We start from the raw sequence: 19,686 nt of genomic DNA, 5'->3' as shown, positions 1-19,686 counted from the left end.
CTGGTTGGTGAGCTGCCGGAACGTTGTTGGTGCAGCGCTGGGAACCTGGTTCATGCGCTGGGTGGGTGGAGGCCCGAGCACACCCGCCATTGGGTTGGATGACCCTTTCTGTTGTACTACGGATGGTTGGGATCAAACCTACTGGTTTGATTTCCGTTGCAGTAGGTTCCGCTCCTCAATCAGTCGTGCAACTCCGGTCGTGCCTATCAAGGTTCTAGGCTGCTTGATTTTCACGTTTATACGGATGTCATCGTGAAGCCCTGCAATAAAACAGCCAATGAGAAAACTCTCGGGCAGGCCGTCAACTCGATGGGAGAGCCCTTCAAAGGCTTCTTGGTAAGCTGCCACCGTTGTAGTTTGCTTGAGGCAAGTTAAAGCTTTCGACGGATCCTCATAGTCGGTTGGACCAAATCGTTGTAGCACAGCCTTGGAGAATTCTTCCCATGTAAGTGGTCCGCGATGTTTTGTCAGCCACCAGTGCCATTGCAAGGCGATGCCTTCCAATGGAAGGAAGCTAGTTGCACTTGTTGGTCTGACGCAATATTTTGGAAATCAAAATATTGCTCTGCCTTGTAAATCCAACCGCTTGGGTCATCCTCATTAAATTTCGGGAATGATAATTTGACGTACTGATGAGGGTGATCATGGACGGAACTGGAACGGGAAGTATGTGGGTGTGAGGCTTCTTCATGAACGAAGGGGTTGATCTTGGGAGTGGTTCGTAAGGCTCGGAAGGCTTGAGTTCAGTTAACACTGCTTGTAAGACAATGTTCACCTGGTCGAAGCTTGACTCATGCCGGGCCAAGGTCTCGTTGACCTCATTGTGGAATTCCACATTGGTTTTGCCACGAGTGTCCATGGTCGTAATCGGCTCTGATACCAACTAATATGGTCAAGCTCTCAGACAAGGGAAAGAAAGATTCAGAATAGAATAAGGAGAAGAGAGAGGGATTTCAGTTGTAGGAAAAGCCAATGCCTTTATTCCATTCTTCAGGCTATATTTATAGCCTTATTGTGCTACAAACTAGGAATTGAGATAGGAATTGTCGTCCCATAATCTTAGGAGCTTATCAACAAGAAACAGAATGGACTTATCTACTAAAACAGAAATGAAGACTTATCTACTTAAACAGAATTAAAACAGAATGGCTAAGGCTTATCTAATAACTAAGAACTATTATGACCGGGTCTCCTGCTGCTATCAACTTTGACTGTGTCAGCTTAGTGCATGCATGCACATGCACGTATCACAAACCTGGAAATGATTGCTCGTCGTCAGCTGCTGGTGGTTGCGATGGATCGGACGACAGTATTGGGTTGAAGGAGAATGGAGAGAGAGAGAGGTGGGAACTGAGAAGAGAACGATTGAGGGGAGAATGAAGGCGGGTTTAATAGACTTCAATTTTTTTTTTGGAGTCCAGACTCCCGTTAACCGTTTGGACTCCGTTAAGTTATGATTAATAAGGTGGAGTAACGTTCGTGGTTGCACATATTTTAATACAACCCGGATGCAGACGATGTGAACTCGGAACTTATACCAAAAATGGAAAAAAACTAACGATATCAGAAATGGAAAACTGATGCAGAAAAACAATGAAAAAAATACCAACCTGAGACTTTTCCCTAACGTTCTCAGACTACTGATTCTCAAAATCCAGAACCGACTTGAAAATCTAAGGAAGAAGGCGCCGTTGAAATCCAAGGAAGAAGGAATAATTGGGAATGGAAAATCAATGCAAAAATAAAAATATCTAAATATAAAAATAATAAAATATAGAAAAAATTCCAAAAAATATAGAAAATTTTCCAAAAAATATAGAAAATTTTTCTAAAATAAGGATTAATCAAAGCACAGTGAAGGGGCAGTTCTTAATCAGTTAATTGATTGATTCAGTTGAATCAAGAGCTCCCTCATCAATCAGTAAAAATAAGGATTAAGGAATTAAGTGACCCCTTTAGAGTTATTTTCTTTCAATCTCAAGTTGTTTATATATATATATATAGAGCTAATGACAATAAATTATGCCATTCTAGCAGGTCCAAAGAATTCAAAAAATCAATTAAATCATAAAAAAAAAATCAGAAAAAAATTATACCTTCAGGGATTTGCCGCCGGTGGGCTCGGGCAGTCCGCCACTACTGCAAGTCACTCACCATCTGCCACTACAAGTCGTTGCTGCTACAAGTCACTCATCGTCTGCCATTGTAAGTCGCTACTGCTGCTAGTTTGCTGGTCGACGTAGGGTGTGAGGGTTGAGACTTGAGAGTTGAGAGGACTGAGGAGTGACTGAGTAAGGAGGGAACTCGGGAACCCTAAAGGCTAAACTGAATAAGGGACAGGGATTCGGATTCGAAAATCATGGGATATAATTGGCATTTTAGTTTTTGTTTTTTATTTAAAACATTAAAAATAAAAATATTAACTCGCAAACTGCTGCACGGGTCGAACGGTTTAGTGGTCTGACTGCCCAGGTCAGCGGTTTTTTTGACTTTTCAATGTTTTTTTCAATTCTCCAATTTCTAGTAAAACCGGACTCAAATGACTGACTGGTTATCGGTTTTTCCGGTCCAACCATCCAGTCTGATCTGATTTTAAAAACCATGGATCCAACCCAAAACTGATCCATTGACACCCTACTTATAAGCACAATCGCAATACACCCGATGGTCCGCGATGGAACTGTCACCATAATCAGTACTCATGTATTTGTTCAAGACATAAAAGTTTATTATCCTACCTATAGGATAAAGCACATAACTCAAAGGTTTAAGATAGTAGAAAAAGCTTTATTCTAAGTATGCATTCACATCCACTTACTATCAGTTTGACAAACTTGAAACACAGCTAGACTCTAAATAGCAGAACAATCTAACTCTATTAGGCTATGTTTGGTTTGAAGAGAAAGGTAGGGGAAGGAAGGGAAAAGTAAAGAAATTTATTGAAGATTTGTAAAGGTATCCCTACATTTTCCTTCTTTTCCCTACTTTTTCCTTTAAGCCAAACATAGCCTTAGGGACAAGATTTTATTAAGAATGGCCATGCAAAGATTCAGTAGAGAGGGGACCCGAGAGTTCCTCCGTATGCCGATAGAACCATGCATCATGATTCAAACAAACCTAGTTTTAAAATGTCTCTTGTCTTACAATTCCTCATCCAACTCGTTTGGTCTAACATTTTCTAACCCAACCTGAAATTCAACCCATAATATCTTGACCCAATCCGGACCCAACTCATGCCCAACACAATTGCCAGGTCTATGGATAACGTATACTTAACAGAGAAGGTCTTAGTTCATTTTGAAAAGAGAGGGTGGTCTTATTATTTTATTTTACCCTAATTTGAAACAATTAAACATCATAATATGATAACATTATATATATATATATATAATATCATGAGGAATTTAATTCGGTGAAACAGATACCATTTGCAGCCCTAAATGCATAGGTACCAATAAGATGACTCTGAATCTCCTGCCCACAAGAATCCTATCCATGTTTACCCACGACACACTATCCCCGTGAATTGAGAACATCTCCCTCTTCATAATACTATGCAAAGGTTGAGATGCTCTCCATGTGTAGATGAGATAAATGTGGGCAAAGTTTGTGTGGATAAGAGATCCGGACTCAAATAAGACTTATAAGTGAAAGAGATGAACTACATAGTCTAGTTTATATATTAAATTTTGGGTTGGACCAATCTGGGCCTAGAAGTTTGGGAGTAGGCCCTGCTTGCAAGTTTTAAGGCACGATGTAGACCAAAGCCCAGGGCAGGCTGGATACAAAACCGGTGGCCATCTTAGAAATATCGCTGGCTATATGGGACATGCTAGGAATGATCACCCTTATGGAAGCTCTATCTTCACTTTACATCACCTCAAATTGCTATTTATTTTTTATTTTATTTCCTGAAACCCCCATTTATCACATATTACTCTTCTCTTGTATTATGCCAGATTCTCCCACCTGTCACGGTTCCCAATCTGATAATTTATCTTCTTTTTTTTTTTTTTTTCTCATGGGGCTATACAATCAATTCAGATCATCTACTCACATAGGAGATATTTCCAATGTATAGCTATAATGTCATATGGGTAAGTGTGGATAAGAGATCCGAAGTCCTATACAGCGGCAGTTGTCCATCCCCCAACCCTGATACAGGTGGGATTCGATCTCAAATATCTTTTACAAACAATCTGAAAACCATACCAACTAGCCTGTTGGAACCTTGCGGCCATGGACTTAAGAAGTGAAAATGTGGCCAAGCCATAGAGTGCTCTCTCTGGTATAATGACATTGGATTGGCAGTAAATAAATTAGAAGTTATTAGTTTTTCACTATGACTACGTTGGATTTTTTAGAGATTATCCGGGCAGTGGCAAATTTAATTCATATTTTATCAAAAAAAGAAAGCATGATTTGGTATTCAATTTTTCAAAATTTAATTCATATTCAACCCATTGTATGTTGAATCTCAAGCCTAGCCCATGCCCAATTTGTTGTAGGAGGAATAACTAACACAGGTTTATAACAAAAAATCCAATGTGCATTCATTAATACTTCATTTCAAGCTATTGGAGTTTCCCAATCATTGGTATAATCTCACCATGTCTTGTGTGCATACCACCTCTTAAGGGTATTGAAAGAGGCTGTTTTACTGGCTATTAAAATATCTCGAGGCAGTATTGAAAGAGGCTGAACTAACTTAGCTGGTTCAACTACTTTGATGTGCTTTGGATAAGCTATTGAAAGATGCTGAAGTGGGCAGCCCTTCAAACGAGTGACTACCATTGGATATGGGCTCTCCAAACTTCTCACCAAACATGGTTTATATTTGAAGGTGGAGAGAGATAGACATATAAATAGATATAGAGATATAGTGGGAGGAAAAGAGACATGGTTTATTGAGCATGTTTGATTGGGAGATATTTTAGGAGGAAGTTTTAAAAGGGGAGATAATTTAGGAGAAATTTTAGGCGATTCTTGAGAATATGAGAGAGAGTGCTGAGGTGGCAAGTTAAGAGTATTAGGAATGGTATTTTGAGGAGAGAGAGAGAGGCAATGGTTGAAGAAAGGGAAAAAGGAGAGAGAGGGCCATTTTTGTTTTAATATGTATTAATAATAGATTGGGACAAGAGTAGACTATAGAGGAACATTTTGCCCTTGAACCTTTAAATCCCTAAACTACCATCTAGACAATTTTGCCCTTTCTCTTACATATTTGTCTAAACCCTTTACTTGTTTTTCTTTCTTCTTTCTCACCCAATGTGGCAAGTAGGCGAGAAAGAGATAATTTGCTTTTCCCTACCCATTTTCATCATTTAGAAATGTTGTCCTCTCACGGTCTCACCCACACAAATCTCAAAAGTATTTTAGTAAATTACATTTTCCCATCGACAGGGAGGGGGGCAAAGTATTGGAATTTGAAAGGTCAGGGCCCTATAATAAAGGTGGTGAGTAGTGAACTAGGAAGATATTTCAGAACTTCAAATATGAATCACTTGGGTAGAGGAATCAAAAGATTCATGGTATGAATTGGCTAAGGAGTAAACGTAGAAACTAAAAACAAGCGTAATGGCCTATTAGCTCAGTTGGTTAGAGTGTTGTGCTAATAACGCGAAGGTCACAGGTTCGACACCTACATGGGCCAAAATGTGGGGATTAGTATTTTTACTATGACACACCACCTCTGGTTTCACATGTAAACATGGTTTTTAAAATCAGGCCAGAATCCACTTCATCTCAAAACCATTTTTTGGCCAAAAACCATTGATTTGATCAACTGCTGACCCAAATGGTTGGATCATTCGACCCGGGAATCAGTCCCTAGAATGGTTCCTTATTAGACCCGGTTTTAAAAACCTTGCATGTAAATACTAAGACCTACCCTATAATCTGTAAATTACTAAGGCCATGTTTGGTTTGCGGGAATAGGGTCTATAATCGGAATCAGAATAGGCTATTCCAATTCCAAGTTTCCAACTGTTTAGTTGGGTGGAATCGGAACCCCATTCCCATTTCTGCTGGAATGGCATTCCCCCATTTCATTCCTGCTGATTTCAATTCTCATTCCCATTCCTATCTGAACCAAACGGACTATGGGAATAAATCACTTTGATTCCAATTCCGACTCCAACCGCGAACCAAACGGACCTTAAGAAACTGTCAAATTTTGGAACAGCTTTACTCAATGAAATTTATATATATATATATTTCACAATGGTTTTTTATTTAAAAAAAAGAGCCTTGCATGCATTCGGGAATGGCATTTATTTCAAAAATATCTATTAAAAACTCTCATGTCACCCTTTTAGAAATTAAGGCTCAGTTTGGAAAGAGTACAAATACAAATGTTTATAGTGCAAATACATACAAAATACAAGGTTTTGCACTCTACATATTTACATTGTACTCCTTCCAAACTGAGCCTAAAGGTGTAAAATGAGCCTTGCATACAGTTGGGAATGGCTTTTTATTTCAAAAATTATCTATTAAAAAACTCTCATGTCACCCTTTTAGAAACTAGAGATGTAAAATGGGCCATGCAACCTGTGGGTTGGCACAGCCCACAAGGTACAACCCCAGGGCCGAGCTATATATAAACAATTGTTTACATCAAAATTCATGTTGGCCCACGGCCCAACTAGTCTTGCAACAAATTCGGCCTGAACCTCGGGTCGTGTTGGGCTTCCCTCACAGGGAAATAGAATTGTGGTGCAAAACAAAGTACTATGATAGTTTGGAACAAGTTATTTTGCACTTGGATTGTGTAGTACAAAACAGAGAGTAATGCCCAAAATTGGTTTTAGATTGCTTTAAGTGTTTTGTTGACCATTTCATTGTGTTTTGATTGTTGACCATTTCATTGCTTTAAGTGTTTTGTTGACCATTTCAAAGTCATTGTTGGTTGTGTTGTGATTTTCTTTTGTCCCAATTGAAATGGAAGAGAGTTCTTGTGCAATGTTTAAGTTGATAGCTACAAACTATACCGTTTGGACGATAAGAATGGAGGATATCTTGTATTGCAAAGAGATGTTTATTAAACTAAAAGGTGTTAAACCACCAAAAAAAAAAAAAAAAATCAATGATGATTGGGAATTGTTAAACAAAAAGGCATCAGACAAATTAGGCAATGGGTTTATCAAAGTGTTTGTCATCATAAGAGGTTGATGCTTACAAGCTTTGGCTAGGAGAGTCTATAGGAATGCAAGACCTCACAAAACAAAGCATTCATGATTAGGAAACTTAAAAACATGAAATACAAGGATGGGTGGAGTATTGCAGAGCACTTGAATAGCTTCCAAGAAGTCTTGATTAAGCTGTCCAATAGGAAGATTGTGTTTGATGATGAGATTCAAGCATTACTTCTCTTGATTTCCTTGCATGGCAGTTGGGTTGGTAGTTTCACTTAGAAACTCTGCTTCTAATAGTGTTGACCTTGATCATGGTGAAAGATAGCATGTTTAATGAAAAAGCAAGAAGAAAAATAGCATGGTACATTTTCTCAATCAGAAAAATTTGTTGTAGAAAAGAAGAAGCAAAATGTTATCATTGTGACTAGCTCAATCATATGAAAAAAGAGCATAGAAAGCTTAAAAGAAAGCAATCAAGGGAAAGAGAGGTGAAGATAAAAGAGAAGAGACAACTGCAGTTACAAGTTACAACCGATGGTGATGTTATTATTAATGGTGATGGTAGATAGTGGATTCGGGTGCCTCATTCCACGTTACTTCACGGCACGATTTCTTCACATCCTACACTAGCGGTAACTTTAACTATGTTAGATAGGGAAATGGTGGGGTATCCAAGATTATCCTCATAAGTGATGTTTGCCTCTAACTTGATTTTCACTAGTTATCTTGATAATGATAAATGTTTCAACTATTTTGGTGAAATAAAGTGGAAGCTCACCAATTTAGCATTTGAATGAGCACAATAAATAACATAAAAGATAATATTTATAAAATTTAAATTATAATGTTAAGTTTTTAACTATATTATTATTATTATTATTATTATTAGGGGGGTGAGTAAAGAAAGATCAAGTTCCACTACTTTGTTTGGTTCGATTGGGTAAAGGGAGAGAAGTTTTCTTTGATATACTGACCCAAATGGGTACCCATGAAACAACCAACCAAATCCTTTTGATGACACAATGGTGATTTGACCCATATGCAATCCATATTTTTATTTGGTGGGGTTGGGTGGGTTACAGCTTACAAGAGAGTGGAGGTCAGAAATTGCCAACCCCAGATCCTAGAGAGTGGCTTTGGGTCAAGCTCGTCGCTGGCAAAAAAAAAATTCTGCCGAGCTCTCACGGTAATAATCTTGATGATGATTAAATAGTTTTTGTATTACAGCTTTTTTTCTTTTTTGTTTCATCTATTACAAAACGTTTAGCCTATACTTCCACCAGCTCCTTCCATGCCATACTACATAGGGAGGTGCCCAAGACCCATGAACTCTAGCTACCTGGCAATAAATAAACGCATAATGCAGAAGACTTCACTGGCAGTTAATCCATGTAGCTTGTACAACCCTATTTTGGTCAATCCCAGGAATACTAAGGGTCCATGTATTTCACATTATCGTCATCTTAAAATGTCCCAAGATTAGTTCTTTGACACAAGGAGAAAAACGTCATTTCCCTCGCCCTTTGATTTGAATAGAAATGTCATTATTTGTAGGGAAATGGTCCAATGAAAATAAACAAATTTAAGTATCTAGAAATGCTCTTTGTTTTCACTGATTCAAGTTGCAAGGCTCGCATCCATATTGTTGTAAAATGTTTAGCTCTTTTGCACATGGTAAGAAGCCATTTCCCTTTAATTCAGAATTGAAGTTCTATTATTCATTGGGAAGCACTGCAATATATATAATGGAAATGGGGCAGGTACAAAAACAACTAAATTTAGACATACTCTTTGTTTTCACTAATTCTGAATGCAAGAAGACCCAGCATACATGGCATTGGATATTCATTTTCCATTATCATCACTCCTTTCTCCTGTATATTGCTTGTATATTAAGATTTAGAGATGGTTTTCTTAACCTGCATAACAAGACTTTACTTTCCTGTCCTTATTTGTTATTGGATTATCAACACAACAATAATACAATGAAGATACACCAAATCAATCCACAACCAAATAAAAGCGATTCCAATCACTGATGCCAATGGCAAATACCTATCCCAGACCCTCAGCAGCTCTCTGCAGAGCAAGAAACAGGAAAGAAGAATCCATCTACTATTATCCCAAAGGAGAGAAAAGGCCCCTTTGCCAGTCATTCACTCGATATGAGATCATAGCACCCTACTCCATTTTCAAACATGTCAAGATTTTTACTCAAACATTCAATCAACCAGTTTCATGGTGATTCCTCACCTGAATTCCCTTTGCCATTAATGTTGCAGTTTGATTCATTGATTGGATGACATGCAGATCCATCAGATTGTAAACTGTCACGTTCTTTTTCAGAAGATCCTGATATATTGGATGATGGATAATGAATTGACTGCAAGAAGTTGAAGTATGCATACTTAATATCAAACTGCATATCATACCCTGCCACAAAATGTGTTATTAGCAAATTGCCTTTAACAGAACCCTGACTTAAGAAACAGAATATTAGCATAAAGCAGCATTCTTACAATAGTTTATTGCAACAGTGCGCCCTCTACTGTCTGGACTCTGCCTAACATAATGAAACCACATACTTGGCCTGTGTTAACGCAAATAAATCCTTTATCCCATTAATGCAGTGAAGCTGAAAGCAAAAGTGGATAGATATAGATTCACAGAATATAGCACAACAGCAAACTTCTGATTCTAACTTATGGTACCTAGATACCTGTATAACAGTGCCATATTGTTTTAGATACTTCAAGTTTGGTATGAATGTCCAGCCATTATTGTCTTGGATTCTAGTTCTAGTTCTTTTATACTCCATCTTATTTCCAAAACATAAACATAGTTGTCAAACCTTTATTATACATTGCCAATGTTAATTTTGAGGATGACCTAGCTTGTTTTTCTGTGACTAAGCTAAACACTGATACTCCAAGTGAAGGATGTCTCACCATGGCTGAACCCTGAATGGTAGGCTCTTGGGGAAGTGACAACAAACTCCCCCACATTTTGCATCAATCTGATTTATGACAAATGAATTAAGAAAAAACAATGTGTTCATGCCAACACCCAAAATAACAATTTTGATTTGAAAAATTGTAAATGGACAGTGAAAGAGATCTAGGGGCCACCTGCAGCAAGGAATCCCTGTGATGAACATCACTGTGGTCTTCTCACCAAGATGGTGAAGCTCGTAGGTAATTCATTGGTTAAGCTCCTGCTCATTACCCCCTTCTCCTCTGCCTTCCTCACTGCCGGCAGAGGGGAGGTACCCTCTTCCAGATTCCAGTCCCTATCAGGACTTTTTCAATCAAAGCTAAATCCTTCGACCTTGGGTTTAACCCTAGCGTGGAGAAATGTTTCTGCCAAATAACTGAAGGGAGAAAAGGCTTTTGGGCTAGGGTTTCCTTAAGACAATAAGTGTTGTCTGATCTTTTTCTTTTCTTGCCAAAATCTCTTACAGGCGCTCGGTCTCTACAAGACAAAAAAAATCTTCAATGGTCATTGCACAGTGGTACAGTTGAGATCAAATGCTCAAAGGCATTACATCAGGTTAGCCTCATGGAGATGCAAAGAAAAATCCAGAGGTAGTTCTATCCCAAAAGGTTCAAAAGGTTGTGAATGGAAATGCTTTGTTGATGCCTTGTCCCCAGTTTGTCAAAAGAAGCAAGAGAAACCCCCTCCACAGCTTGGTGTGGAGTCTTTTCCCCCGCCTACCAAGACAGAAAGTCATATTATTAGATCCAGTGGACGAAGTTTCATCAATATCGTGCACCCTTCCAACCCTTTTGGTATTTGGAAGTTGGCATTTGTTTGTGAGAAGAAAACTGATTTGAAGTAGTCTGAAGTTGAACAGGGGCTTACTGCCAACCTCCACTCCCAACTTGGATTTTCCCTGAGAGGCTGAGACCTGTAAACGAGTATCAAGCTATAGGTTTTGCAGAGTTTGAAGAACAACTTCGGCATTGGCTTCAGCTGGATGGCCACGAGGTTAAATTAAGTAGATGGTGGCCTTTTGTTAATTCAGCAGATGAGTCCCTAAGTTTTGATGGTTGGATAGCCATTAGAGGCCTGCCTTTCCACCTTTGGTCTCAGTCGGTCTTTGAGTTGAAAGAAAATCTGTGGGGTTTGTAATCCATTCACCCAGACACCAAACAGCTAAAAGACCTAATATGTAAAGGGTAAAGGTTAGAAGCAGAAGTCTGTTTGCCATTCCCAGATCTGATCTTGTCCATGAGTGCAACATTGGCATCTCGCTGGGAAGGGAAGAGTGTGTCCAACTCAATGTTCACTCAGACGAGTCAAAACTCAGCTAGGATTTTGCCTTTTGGCACCAAAGTACAACATGTTGATTGGTCAGAGTTGTCAGGACTCAGGAGGTGATCATTTGAATTCAAATTCCTGTTTCAAGTTGAACCGGTTTAGTTCTGAAGAGCCTAGTAAGGGGGTGGGCCCTCTATCTCCTAAGGTGGGCTAGCAGGCTAGCTTAAGTAAAGAGTTTGACCCAGCTGTAGGGCCAAAGTCCAAGATTTCCCTTTCATCCTATGCTCAGGACAAAGCTAAAATAAAGCAGGGTTCTTCTCTTTCAAACAGATTTGTCAGGCTAGATCTCATCGAAGAAGAGTAGTGAAGCAGCTTAGATACTTTGAAGCCTGTCCACTGTACCCATTAGGGGTCTCTATCTCTACCCCTCTGGTAGCAAGTCAAGAGGTCCCTAAAGTCTACTATCTGCATACCACTTCCTCCTCTTCGGCTTTGGATTCAGATGATGAGGTGAATTTGGAACAGAGACTGGTATAAGTCCAACCAGGATCCTATCACAGAAGGCCCCCCACCTCCTAGATGGGTTAAGATATTCTCAAAAGGGTCAGTGAAGGAGCTACAACTACAAAAAGAAGGTACTGCAGCTTCCAATAACCTACTTCCCAGGATTAGGGATCTGAGCGCAACTCAACAAGTTTAAGTCCTTCCATGCTCCTACAATCCCAGAATCCAAGTAATCTTTTCTTCATCCTTCCCTCAACCTTCTGTTCTCCTACAATGGAACAAGTTGCATTTTTGCCTTGTCCTCTTTCTTTGGTAGGTCCATTTGTTGGAACTGCCCCTCCAAGTGTTGCTCCTCTCATGTCTCCTCCAGGCAATCATTTAAGGCCATCTTGCAGGGATTGCTTCTACGAGGGAAAGAACAGGGAAGACAATGGAACAAATGGTCTGGCTGAAAAGTTGGGTATTTCTACAGTTGGCAAGAAAGGTAATAAGTGGAATAGGTAACTTTCTTTCTAACGAAGGGAATACATTGCATCCCGAATCTGCAAGAGACCAATGAAGTGGAAGGAAGATTCTGAGTTAACAGTTAGAAGGAAAAGGCTTGGGGAAAAAAACTGTAGTAGTGACCAATGAAGATCCTATCCTAGAGGGTGGGGTGGTGACCAGAAGAGAAGTTTAGTGAAAGAAACCCTTTTAAGAGAGAACCAAGATATAGTTGTGTTTCAGGAAACTAAGAGTGTTTGGATCGTAGGCTGATTAGAGCCATCTAGGAGGTCAAAAGCAAAAAATGGGTTTAGTTTCCATCTTCAAGTGCTTCAGGAGGTCTGTTGATAGTTTGGGATGAAAATCACCTCACGAATGCTGAAGTTGATAGGGGGAGTTTCCCATTTCAGTTCTCTTTACTAATGTAGAGGATGGTTTTACATGGACTTTGACTGGGGTTTATGGTCCGAATAGACTGAATCATAGAGGTTTGTCTTGGGAGGAGCTTCAAGCAGTCAGTTATCACAGCTATTTATCTTGGTGTGTCTGGTTGGAGATTTTAATGCTACTAGATTTGTAAGTGAGAAATTTTATGGTGGTAACTTCACTAAGTATGAGAGACTTTTCCTCCTTCATAAGCCTTAATCTAATTGATCTGCCTCTGCCTTATGCTAGTTTTACTTGGCCCAATCTGCAAGTTGTTCCCATTTTTTGTCAATTGGACAGATTTCTTATTTCATTTGAATGGGAAGATCATTTTCCAAAGGTGTCCCAAGAGATAGGCACACAAAGCACTTTAGATCATTGGTCGATTATCCTAGATACAGATAAAACTTTGAGATATAAGATCCCTTTCAAGTTTGAAAACTTTTGGATTTTTCATCATGATTTCAAAAGGCTGATGGCTGGGTGATGGATTTGTCAAGTTGATAGTTGGGCTGGTTTCATACTTGTGAAGAAACTTCAGCTTTTCAAACATAAGCTGAAGGATTGGAGCAAAGTTAGCTTTCTCCCTTTCGCAGTTGGAAAGGATAAGATTTGGGCAGAATTAAGGGAGCTTGGTAAAAAAGAAGCAAAAGGGCTCTTAGAGAGCAGTAAAAGCCAAGTGAGATCTAATTTGCAAGCTAAGTGGGAGTAGGTGGTTTTCGATAAGGAGATTCATTGGATGCAAAGATCAAAATTTCAGTGGATCAAGGAGGGGGGATGGCAATACTAGTTTTTTTTTTCCACAAGTATGCTAATGGGAGAAGGAAAAACTTAATTTCAAATTGTAGATTAATGGTCAGATGGTGGATGCTCTTGATGAGTGTGGATGGTCCCTCCTTTGTAAAGGAAAGAGATTGTTAGCTACTTTACCATAGTTGTCAAGGCAACGCCTAGGCGCCCTTGGAGGCTCACCTCACCCAGTTGCCAAACAGTTTTTCGTACTGTGTAATAAAATACTTTTATATTGTCATTTTTTTGAGAACATGATTATAAAATAGACATTATTAAAGAAAAGTATTCATTTTTTGTGTTTATAAAATAATATTCTTTTATTACTTTCTTATTTGTTAGGATTTAATCAACGCAAACATTGCTAACTGCTGTTTTGAACCCTCAATGACTTCAAAACCTGAACCAACAAGTAAGGCAAGAACTTAAAAATTCTTCTTCTTTTCTTTTCTTCTTTTCTTTTCTTCTTTTCTTTTCTTTTCTTCTTTTCCTATAACAAAAATAGGGGTTCAGCCCCTATATTTTTTGAATTTTCTATCCTTTCTTCTTTTTCTTCTCATAAATATGTTGATTTTCTAGACTTAAACATGAAGTTTATAATTTTCTTATGAAAATTATGGATATTTATTAAAGAAAGGTGGTTATGGAACCTAGGGAACTACCCTAGGATAAGTGATTTTTACTTAAAAAAATTCCATCGCCTAGCAACACCTAGAAAACTAGGTGACAAGGCGCCCTCCTGTCGCCTAGCCTCACCTTGGTGCCTTGAAGACTATGTACTTTACAGAGTTGTTTTCTTCAGATAGATGTTGGAGACCTTTTCTTGGCTCTTGGGAGGGACTAACTCTTTCGCCTGAAGCTAAGAGTTGGTTTGGAGAGAGCAGTGTTTTAAAAGCGCAAGGTGCAAAAAGGCACAGGGGTCAATTTGCACCTAAGGCGCAAGGCGAGGTGCGCGCCTTTTTGAAGCAAGGCGCAAAAATACAAAAAAAGAAAAGCTAAAAAATCCAAAAAATGTCAGAAAATTCAAAAAATTCAAAAAATGCCAAAAAAATAAAAATATTAAACATATTATTAATAAAAAATATAAACTTAAATTTTAAAATAATGTTTTAAAAAACCTATTATCTAAAATTAAAATACATAAATATAAGATGTAAAGCATATTCAAATGAGAATTTAAAAATAAAATCAAAGATATAAAACATTTTCAAGCATGTAAAACCTCTAATCGCTTTTTCACTCAATTGCTTTACTTCACATAGCTAATGTAATGTAAAACATATTACATTCCTGATTCTATTGATCCTACGAGCCGCCTTTGTGCCACACCCCTTGAGGCAAGCCCAAACAAGTCCATGTTAGGTCTTAAATTCTTAGTTTTCACACAAAAAAAAATAATGATTTTATAGTTTTAATTGCTTTTTAAGAAGACATTTTATTAGGATGAATGAATGAACAACAGTACGCAGATGACATCATCTTCTTTCCTAAGGATAAGTTGGATTTTCTCCTCAATTTGAAGGTGTTGACTTGCTACAAAGCAGTGACAGGGCTAAAAACCAACTTACAGAAGAGCAATATTATTGGTGTTAATGTGCCTCATCAAAGGTAAGCTGAGTACAGTAATACAATGGGTTGTAAAGTGGAAAACTAGCCAATAAAAGATCTTGACTTACCTCTAGGAGGAAATCCAGAAAAGGTTGACTTTTAGGCTCCAGCCATTGAAAAGTGTAAGAAGAGACTTGAAACTTGGAGGAAAAATTATATCTCCAAAGGTGGTAGACTTACTCAAGGCCTCATTGTCTAATCTTCCTACCTTTTTCTTGTCAGTGATTAAGAGTACCAGCAAACGTTAGAAGTCAGCTAGAGAAGCTCCAAGGAGACTTCTTATGGGAAGATGGAGGTAAGAAGGATCACTTGGTTAGGTGGGAAGTAGTCTACAAGCCCAAGAAAGAAGGTGGGTTGGGTATCGGTTGCATTTCAGAGAGGAATACAGCTCTCCTAGGCAAGTGGCTTTGGAGTAGGGGTGCAAATGGATCGGATCATGATCCAATCCGATCCGAAGTCCAATCCTATATTCTCATATTCGGATCAAATAATATGATCCGATCATAAATCGGATCGAATCTGGATCACCCCTATCCAATCCGATAGGGGTGATTATTTATTTATTTATATAAATATAACACACACACACACACACATATATATATATGTTATTTATTTATAAATACATTATTTATATTGCATTTTTGCAGATTTGTTATTACTTAGCTTTTTTATAAAATCATGTATATATGATCAAAATAGTTGAAAAGATAGCTGTATTTTTTGTTTTTATTTATTTAAATTGTTATATTTTATTTTTATTTTAATAATTTATTTATTGTTTTAAAAAATCAAATCAGATCGGATCAGATCCGACTGCCTCATCGGATCTGCAATTAATAGTGTCTGATCGGATTTGGATCCAATCCAGTCCGATCCGTTTGCATCCCTACTTTGGAGATATAAGAAGGAACCACAACCCCAGTGGACATCTGTAATCCGCAGCAAGCACGAGAAGAGCAAAACCGAAAGGGGTAGTTTCTCTTTGGCCAGTAGAACTTCCTCAGCCAGCCCGTGGAAAGTTATCTCCCAAATTCTTCCCATTTTCCAGTCTAACCTTAGATTCTGTCTAGGAGATGGGAACCAAATAAAATTCTAGACAGATCTCTGATGGGATCCTTCCCCCTTGTCTGATTCCTTCCATAATCTTTTCAACCTAGTGCATGATAAACAAGTCCTAGCCTCTTCTACTTTAATCACAGACAAGCATGGTGTTTCCTTCAACTTTAATTTCAGAAGAGGCCTAAGCAACTTTGAGTCATATGAGTTGTCCTCCCTACTTTTGTTGTTGTCTAATATGTATCTAATCTCCTCCCATGATAAGTTAATTTGGTCTAGCACCCCTAATGGTGCCTTCTCCACCAAATCTTTCTTCTTTAGCTTAGTCTCTAGCTCCCCTCCTCCCTCTTTCCCATCTAGTAGGATCTGGCCTCTTCGGTCCCTCTGAGAGTATCATTTTTCATGTGGGAGGCAGCTTGTGGCAGGATTAATACTTGTGATATCTTGCAGAAGAAATGGTTGGGACAGTGGTGCCTCTCTCCTCATGTATATAGTACGTGCTTTGAAAGTGGAGAATCTATTGGACACCTGTTGACTGATTGCAGGGTGGCCCGTAGTGTATCACAGTTTCTCCTAGATTTTATTGTCCTCCTAACATAGTTGGTGAGTTCTTATTGTAGTGGAAAGGTAAGGAGAGGAATAAAAGGATAATGACTCAGCTGATTTCTTGAATGGAGACAAAGAAAGCTTTCATTGGTTATAGCCATGGAGATTTAAACAGGAATCTGTTAGAGATCCTTCAATCTACTACGATTGGCCCTCAGCCCCCCATTTCCCCAAGGCCTGATTGTGCTTACATGCTGAGATTTGACAACAGTTTAAGAAGAGCATTTGACTCTCCTCTGATGGCAGGAATAGGAGGGGTTATTTACAACTCAAAGGGGGTAATTTCTTGGGTTTTCAGCGGCCCTGTTGTAGCCCAGGATGCTTCTGAGGCTGAGGTTCAACCTCTTTTGGTGGGACTTCGGGCTGCTAGAGCTCTTCAAGTGGAGCCATTACTGGTGGAAGGAGAATCTAGAATCACCATTGAGTGAGCAAGTGAAGGCCCCCGGAGGCTTGTCCATTTCTTGCAAGAAATTTTTTATCTCTCTTGTGTACTTCCATTGCTGTTTCAGATGGATTCCTAAGAACTTCAATGTTGTGGCAGATGCTTTAGCTAAAAGTGGGCTGAGAAGGAATTTGATGTATAGTGCAAATACGTTTGCTATTTCTTGAGTGGGCTTTAGTTGTTTTTTTTTTTTTTTTGAAGCCCTGTTCTTTCAAATAAAAAACAAAAAAAGTGGTCAAGGCAACACCTAGGTGGGTGTCTAGGTGAGAAGTTATCCATGGAGGGTCGCTTTGCTTAAGCCCCTAACTATTACATGGCACTATTATATATTTTTCTATCATTAATTTTTTTGAGATTATAATAATAAGATAGCTATTATTATTACACTAAATTATTCATTTTGTGGGTTAAAATACTAGTTTCTTTTTTATTTTCTCATTTGTTAAGATTCAATCGACACACATGTGGTCTATGCTGTCTTTGAACCCTCAAAGGCATCATAACCTGAACTGATAAGCATGCAAGATCTTAAAATTTTGTCCGATCAACATATTATCTGAAATTTTCTTCTTCCTAGGAAAAAACAGGGGCTTAGCCCCCTCTATTATCCAATCCACTAGTGTAGCTCATCCATGGTTGTTGGTTTGGCCTGTGCAAAAATGGTTCACCAACCACTGTCTTAACAGCCATTTGATCTACCAAATTTCTCCGTGCCTCAACAATTTCAAACTTTTATGTACTTCATTGAAGACCAGAACATGAATTTCATTTAGCATTTATAGAAGAACCACTTGACATACAAAAGCCATGCCCTCAAAAATCATGTTAAATCTAGGATCTACAATATTCTAACACCATTTTCCTTTATGTCCTTGTTCAAGTTATCAAGTTGATGGTTGTTACAAAGGGATGAAATTAATTTAAGCGACCATAAATAAATCATTAGTTGAATCAGAAAATTACAGACTTACAGTTCAAGAAGTCGGGCTTACAAGTAAAGAATTTCTCCAGCCTTGACAGTGCACTCAAGTGGCTTTGGGCCATTGAAATATAATGGGTACAAGGATATCTCCCTTTCTTCATTGCTAAGTGATGGGTAAGGGTTCACGCTGCACCAAGGCACATTTCTCACCGGTTTCTCAAGTTCCAATGTGAATTCACCAGTATCCTACAATAAAGAATCCTAGAGATTTAAGTAGATAACAGAAACAAAGAGAGAAAGAAGAAGCAGTAGAACATAAGCATACAGATAGAGACAACCATTGGCAAAGGTAGTTTCTGACCTGGGAATAGATGTACTGGGCAGCAGGATATTCGCGAACATACATCCTGTGAAGGTCGGTCGGGGGGAGAAGGAGGAAATGCTTCTCGCCGGAGATGACGGCATATAAGTTCTCATAATGGTCCTTGTGGAAGGAGGTCTCAGAGAGATGGTTGCCAATCCAGAGGTTGACTGCTTCAGGGAAGCAACCCAGTGCTTCTGTTGCCCAGGGAATGTGGGATTCAACGTCGGGAGAAAGAGCAGAGTACTCGGAGCGAAAGCAATCATTCTGCTGCTGGGCATATGCGACGAATGGCTTTGAAATTGAACCAGAAGAAGAATTGGAAATGTGTTTGAGAGCAAGATCAAAGGGCATCCGTTCTACATGAGCAGAAGCAAAGCAGAGGGAAGAAGGGTCATCGGGTCGGGGGACGAGGGCGTCGGCTCGGCCGTCTGGAGTGAGGTGGACGGAGACAAGAGCACTGGCGGTGGTGGAGGCGTCAGTGGAGTCGGAGGCGGAGAGAGCTCGAGTGAGGTAGGCGTCGTCAGTCCAGGAAGTAATGGCGGGCCAGTGGAGGGTGGCGTTGGAGATGATGCAGGGTCTGTTGGCGGAGACGAAATCTCTCAGGAACCGAAGTGGGGATGGGGGTCCTTCGAGACGTTCAACCCGGGAGGAGGTGCCCAAGCTGAGTTCCCTCACCTCCTCCCACAGCTTCTCTATTGCCGCCATTAATACTACAGCTATACCTTATAGGGAAGACATTAACAAAGAAAAACAAGCCAAGATCAAGGAGCACTTGCACACTTCTCAGTTCTGAGTTCTAAGCTCTGAACTAGAAGCCTATTCACTATTGAGAGAAGACAAGTAGGTGTTGGAGACAACAGGGATTTGGGTAGGAGGAATGGAGGATTTAGGCAAAACGGATCGGATCAAATCGGATATGCAAAACCCAAATGTGATACGTTAAGGATTCGAATAGAATCCGAATCTAATAACCAGGGCCAGGGGAACTTAACAAATGATACTCTAAGACCAGTAGACCCAAATCGAATAGCATTAATTAAATTAAAAATAATCAAAATACTTTTTAGGCATTGTTTGCTTAGGCTAG

The 19,686-nt window shown here is 39.1% G+C and overlaps 1 protein-coding gene and 1 non-coding gene across 2 annotated transcripts; one reads left to right on the top strand and one right to left on the bottom strand.

Moving 5' to 3' along the window:
* Window positions 1-5,579: 5,579 nt before the first annotated feature.
* Window positions 5,580-5,653, top strand: TRNAI-AAU (transfer RNA isoleucine (anticodon AAU)). The gene has a single exon. It is a non-coding gene; the product is annotated as a tRNA-Ile (tRNA).
* A 3,174-nt stretch (window positions 5,654-8,827) lies between these two features.
* On the bottom strand, window positions 8,828-19,514 carry LOC104610281 (2-oxoglutarate (2OG) and Fe(II)-dependent oxygenase superfamily protein). Its single transcript, XM_010276829.3, has 4 exons — window positions 18,597-19,514; window positions 18,306-18,481; window positions 9,656-9,726; window positions 8,828-9,569 (listed from the first exon to the last, which is right to left on the bottom strand). Exons 1-4 carry the CDS (start codon window positions 19,302-19,304, stop codon window positions 9,373-9,375), a joined length of 1,152 nt encoding a protein of 383 aa, XP_010275131.1. The 5' UTR covers window positions 19,305-19,514; the 3' UTR covers window positions 8,828-9,372.
* Window positions 19,515-19,686: the final 172 nt, after the last annotated feature.

This window comes from Nelumbo nucifera, chromosome 1, assembly GCF_055504915.1.
Source record: "Nelumbo nucifera cultivar China Antique chromosome 1, China Antique-T2T, whole genome shotgun sequence".
NCBI lineage: Eukaryota > Viridiplantae > Streptophyta > Magnoliopsida > Proteales > Nelumbonaceae > Nelumbo > Nelumbo nucifera.
This window is presented reverse-complemented; position numbering and strand designations above follow the sequence as displayed.

Bases quoted from the DNA above. Each gene is read 5' to 3' on its own strand.
- LOC104610281 (XM_010276829.3), bottom strand. From the start codon at position 19,304: ATGGCGGCAATAGAGAAGCTGTGGGAGGAGGTGAGGGAACTCAGCTTG. The intron at 18,482-18,596 runs GTCAGAAACTAC...TCTTTATTGTAG, and splicing joins CCCAGTACATCTATTCCCAG to GATACTGGTGAATTCACATT. The intron at 9,727-18,305 runs GTAAGCCCGACT...GCGTTAACACAG, and splicing joins GCTGGAGAAATTCTTTACTT to GCCAAGTATGTGGTTTCATT.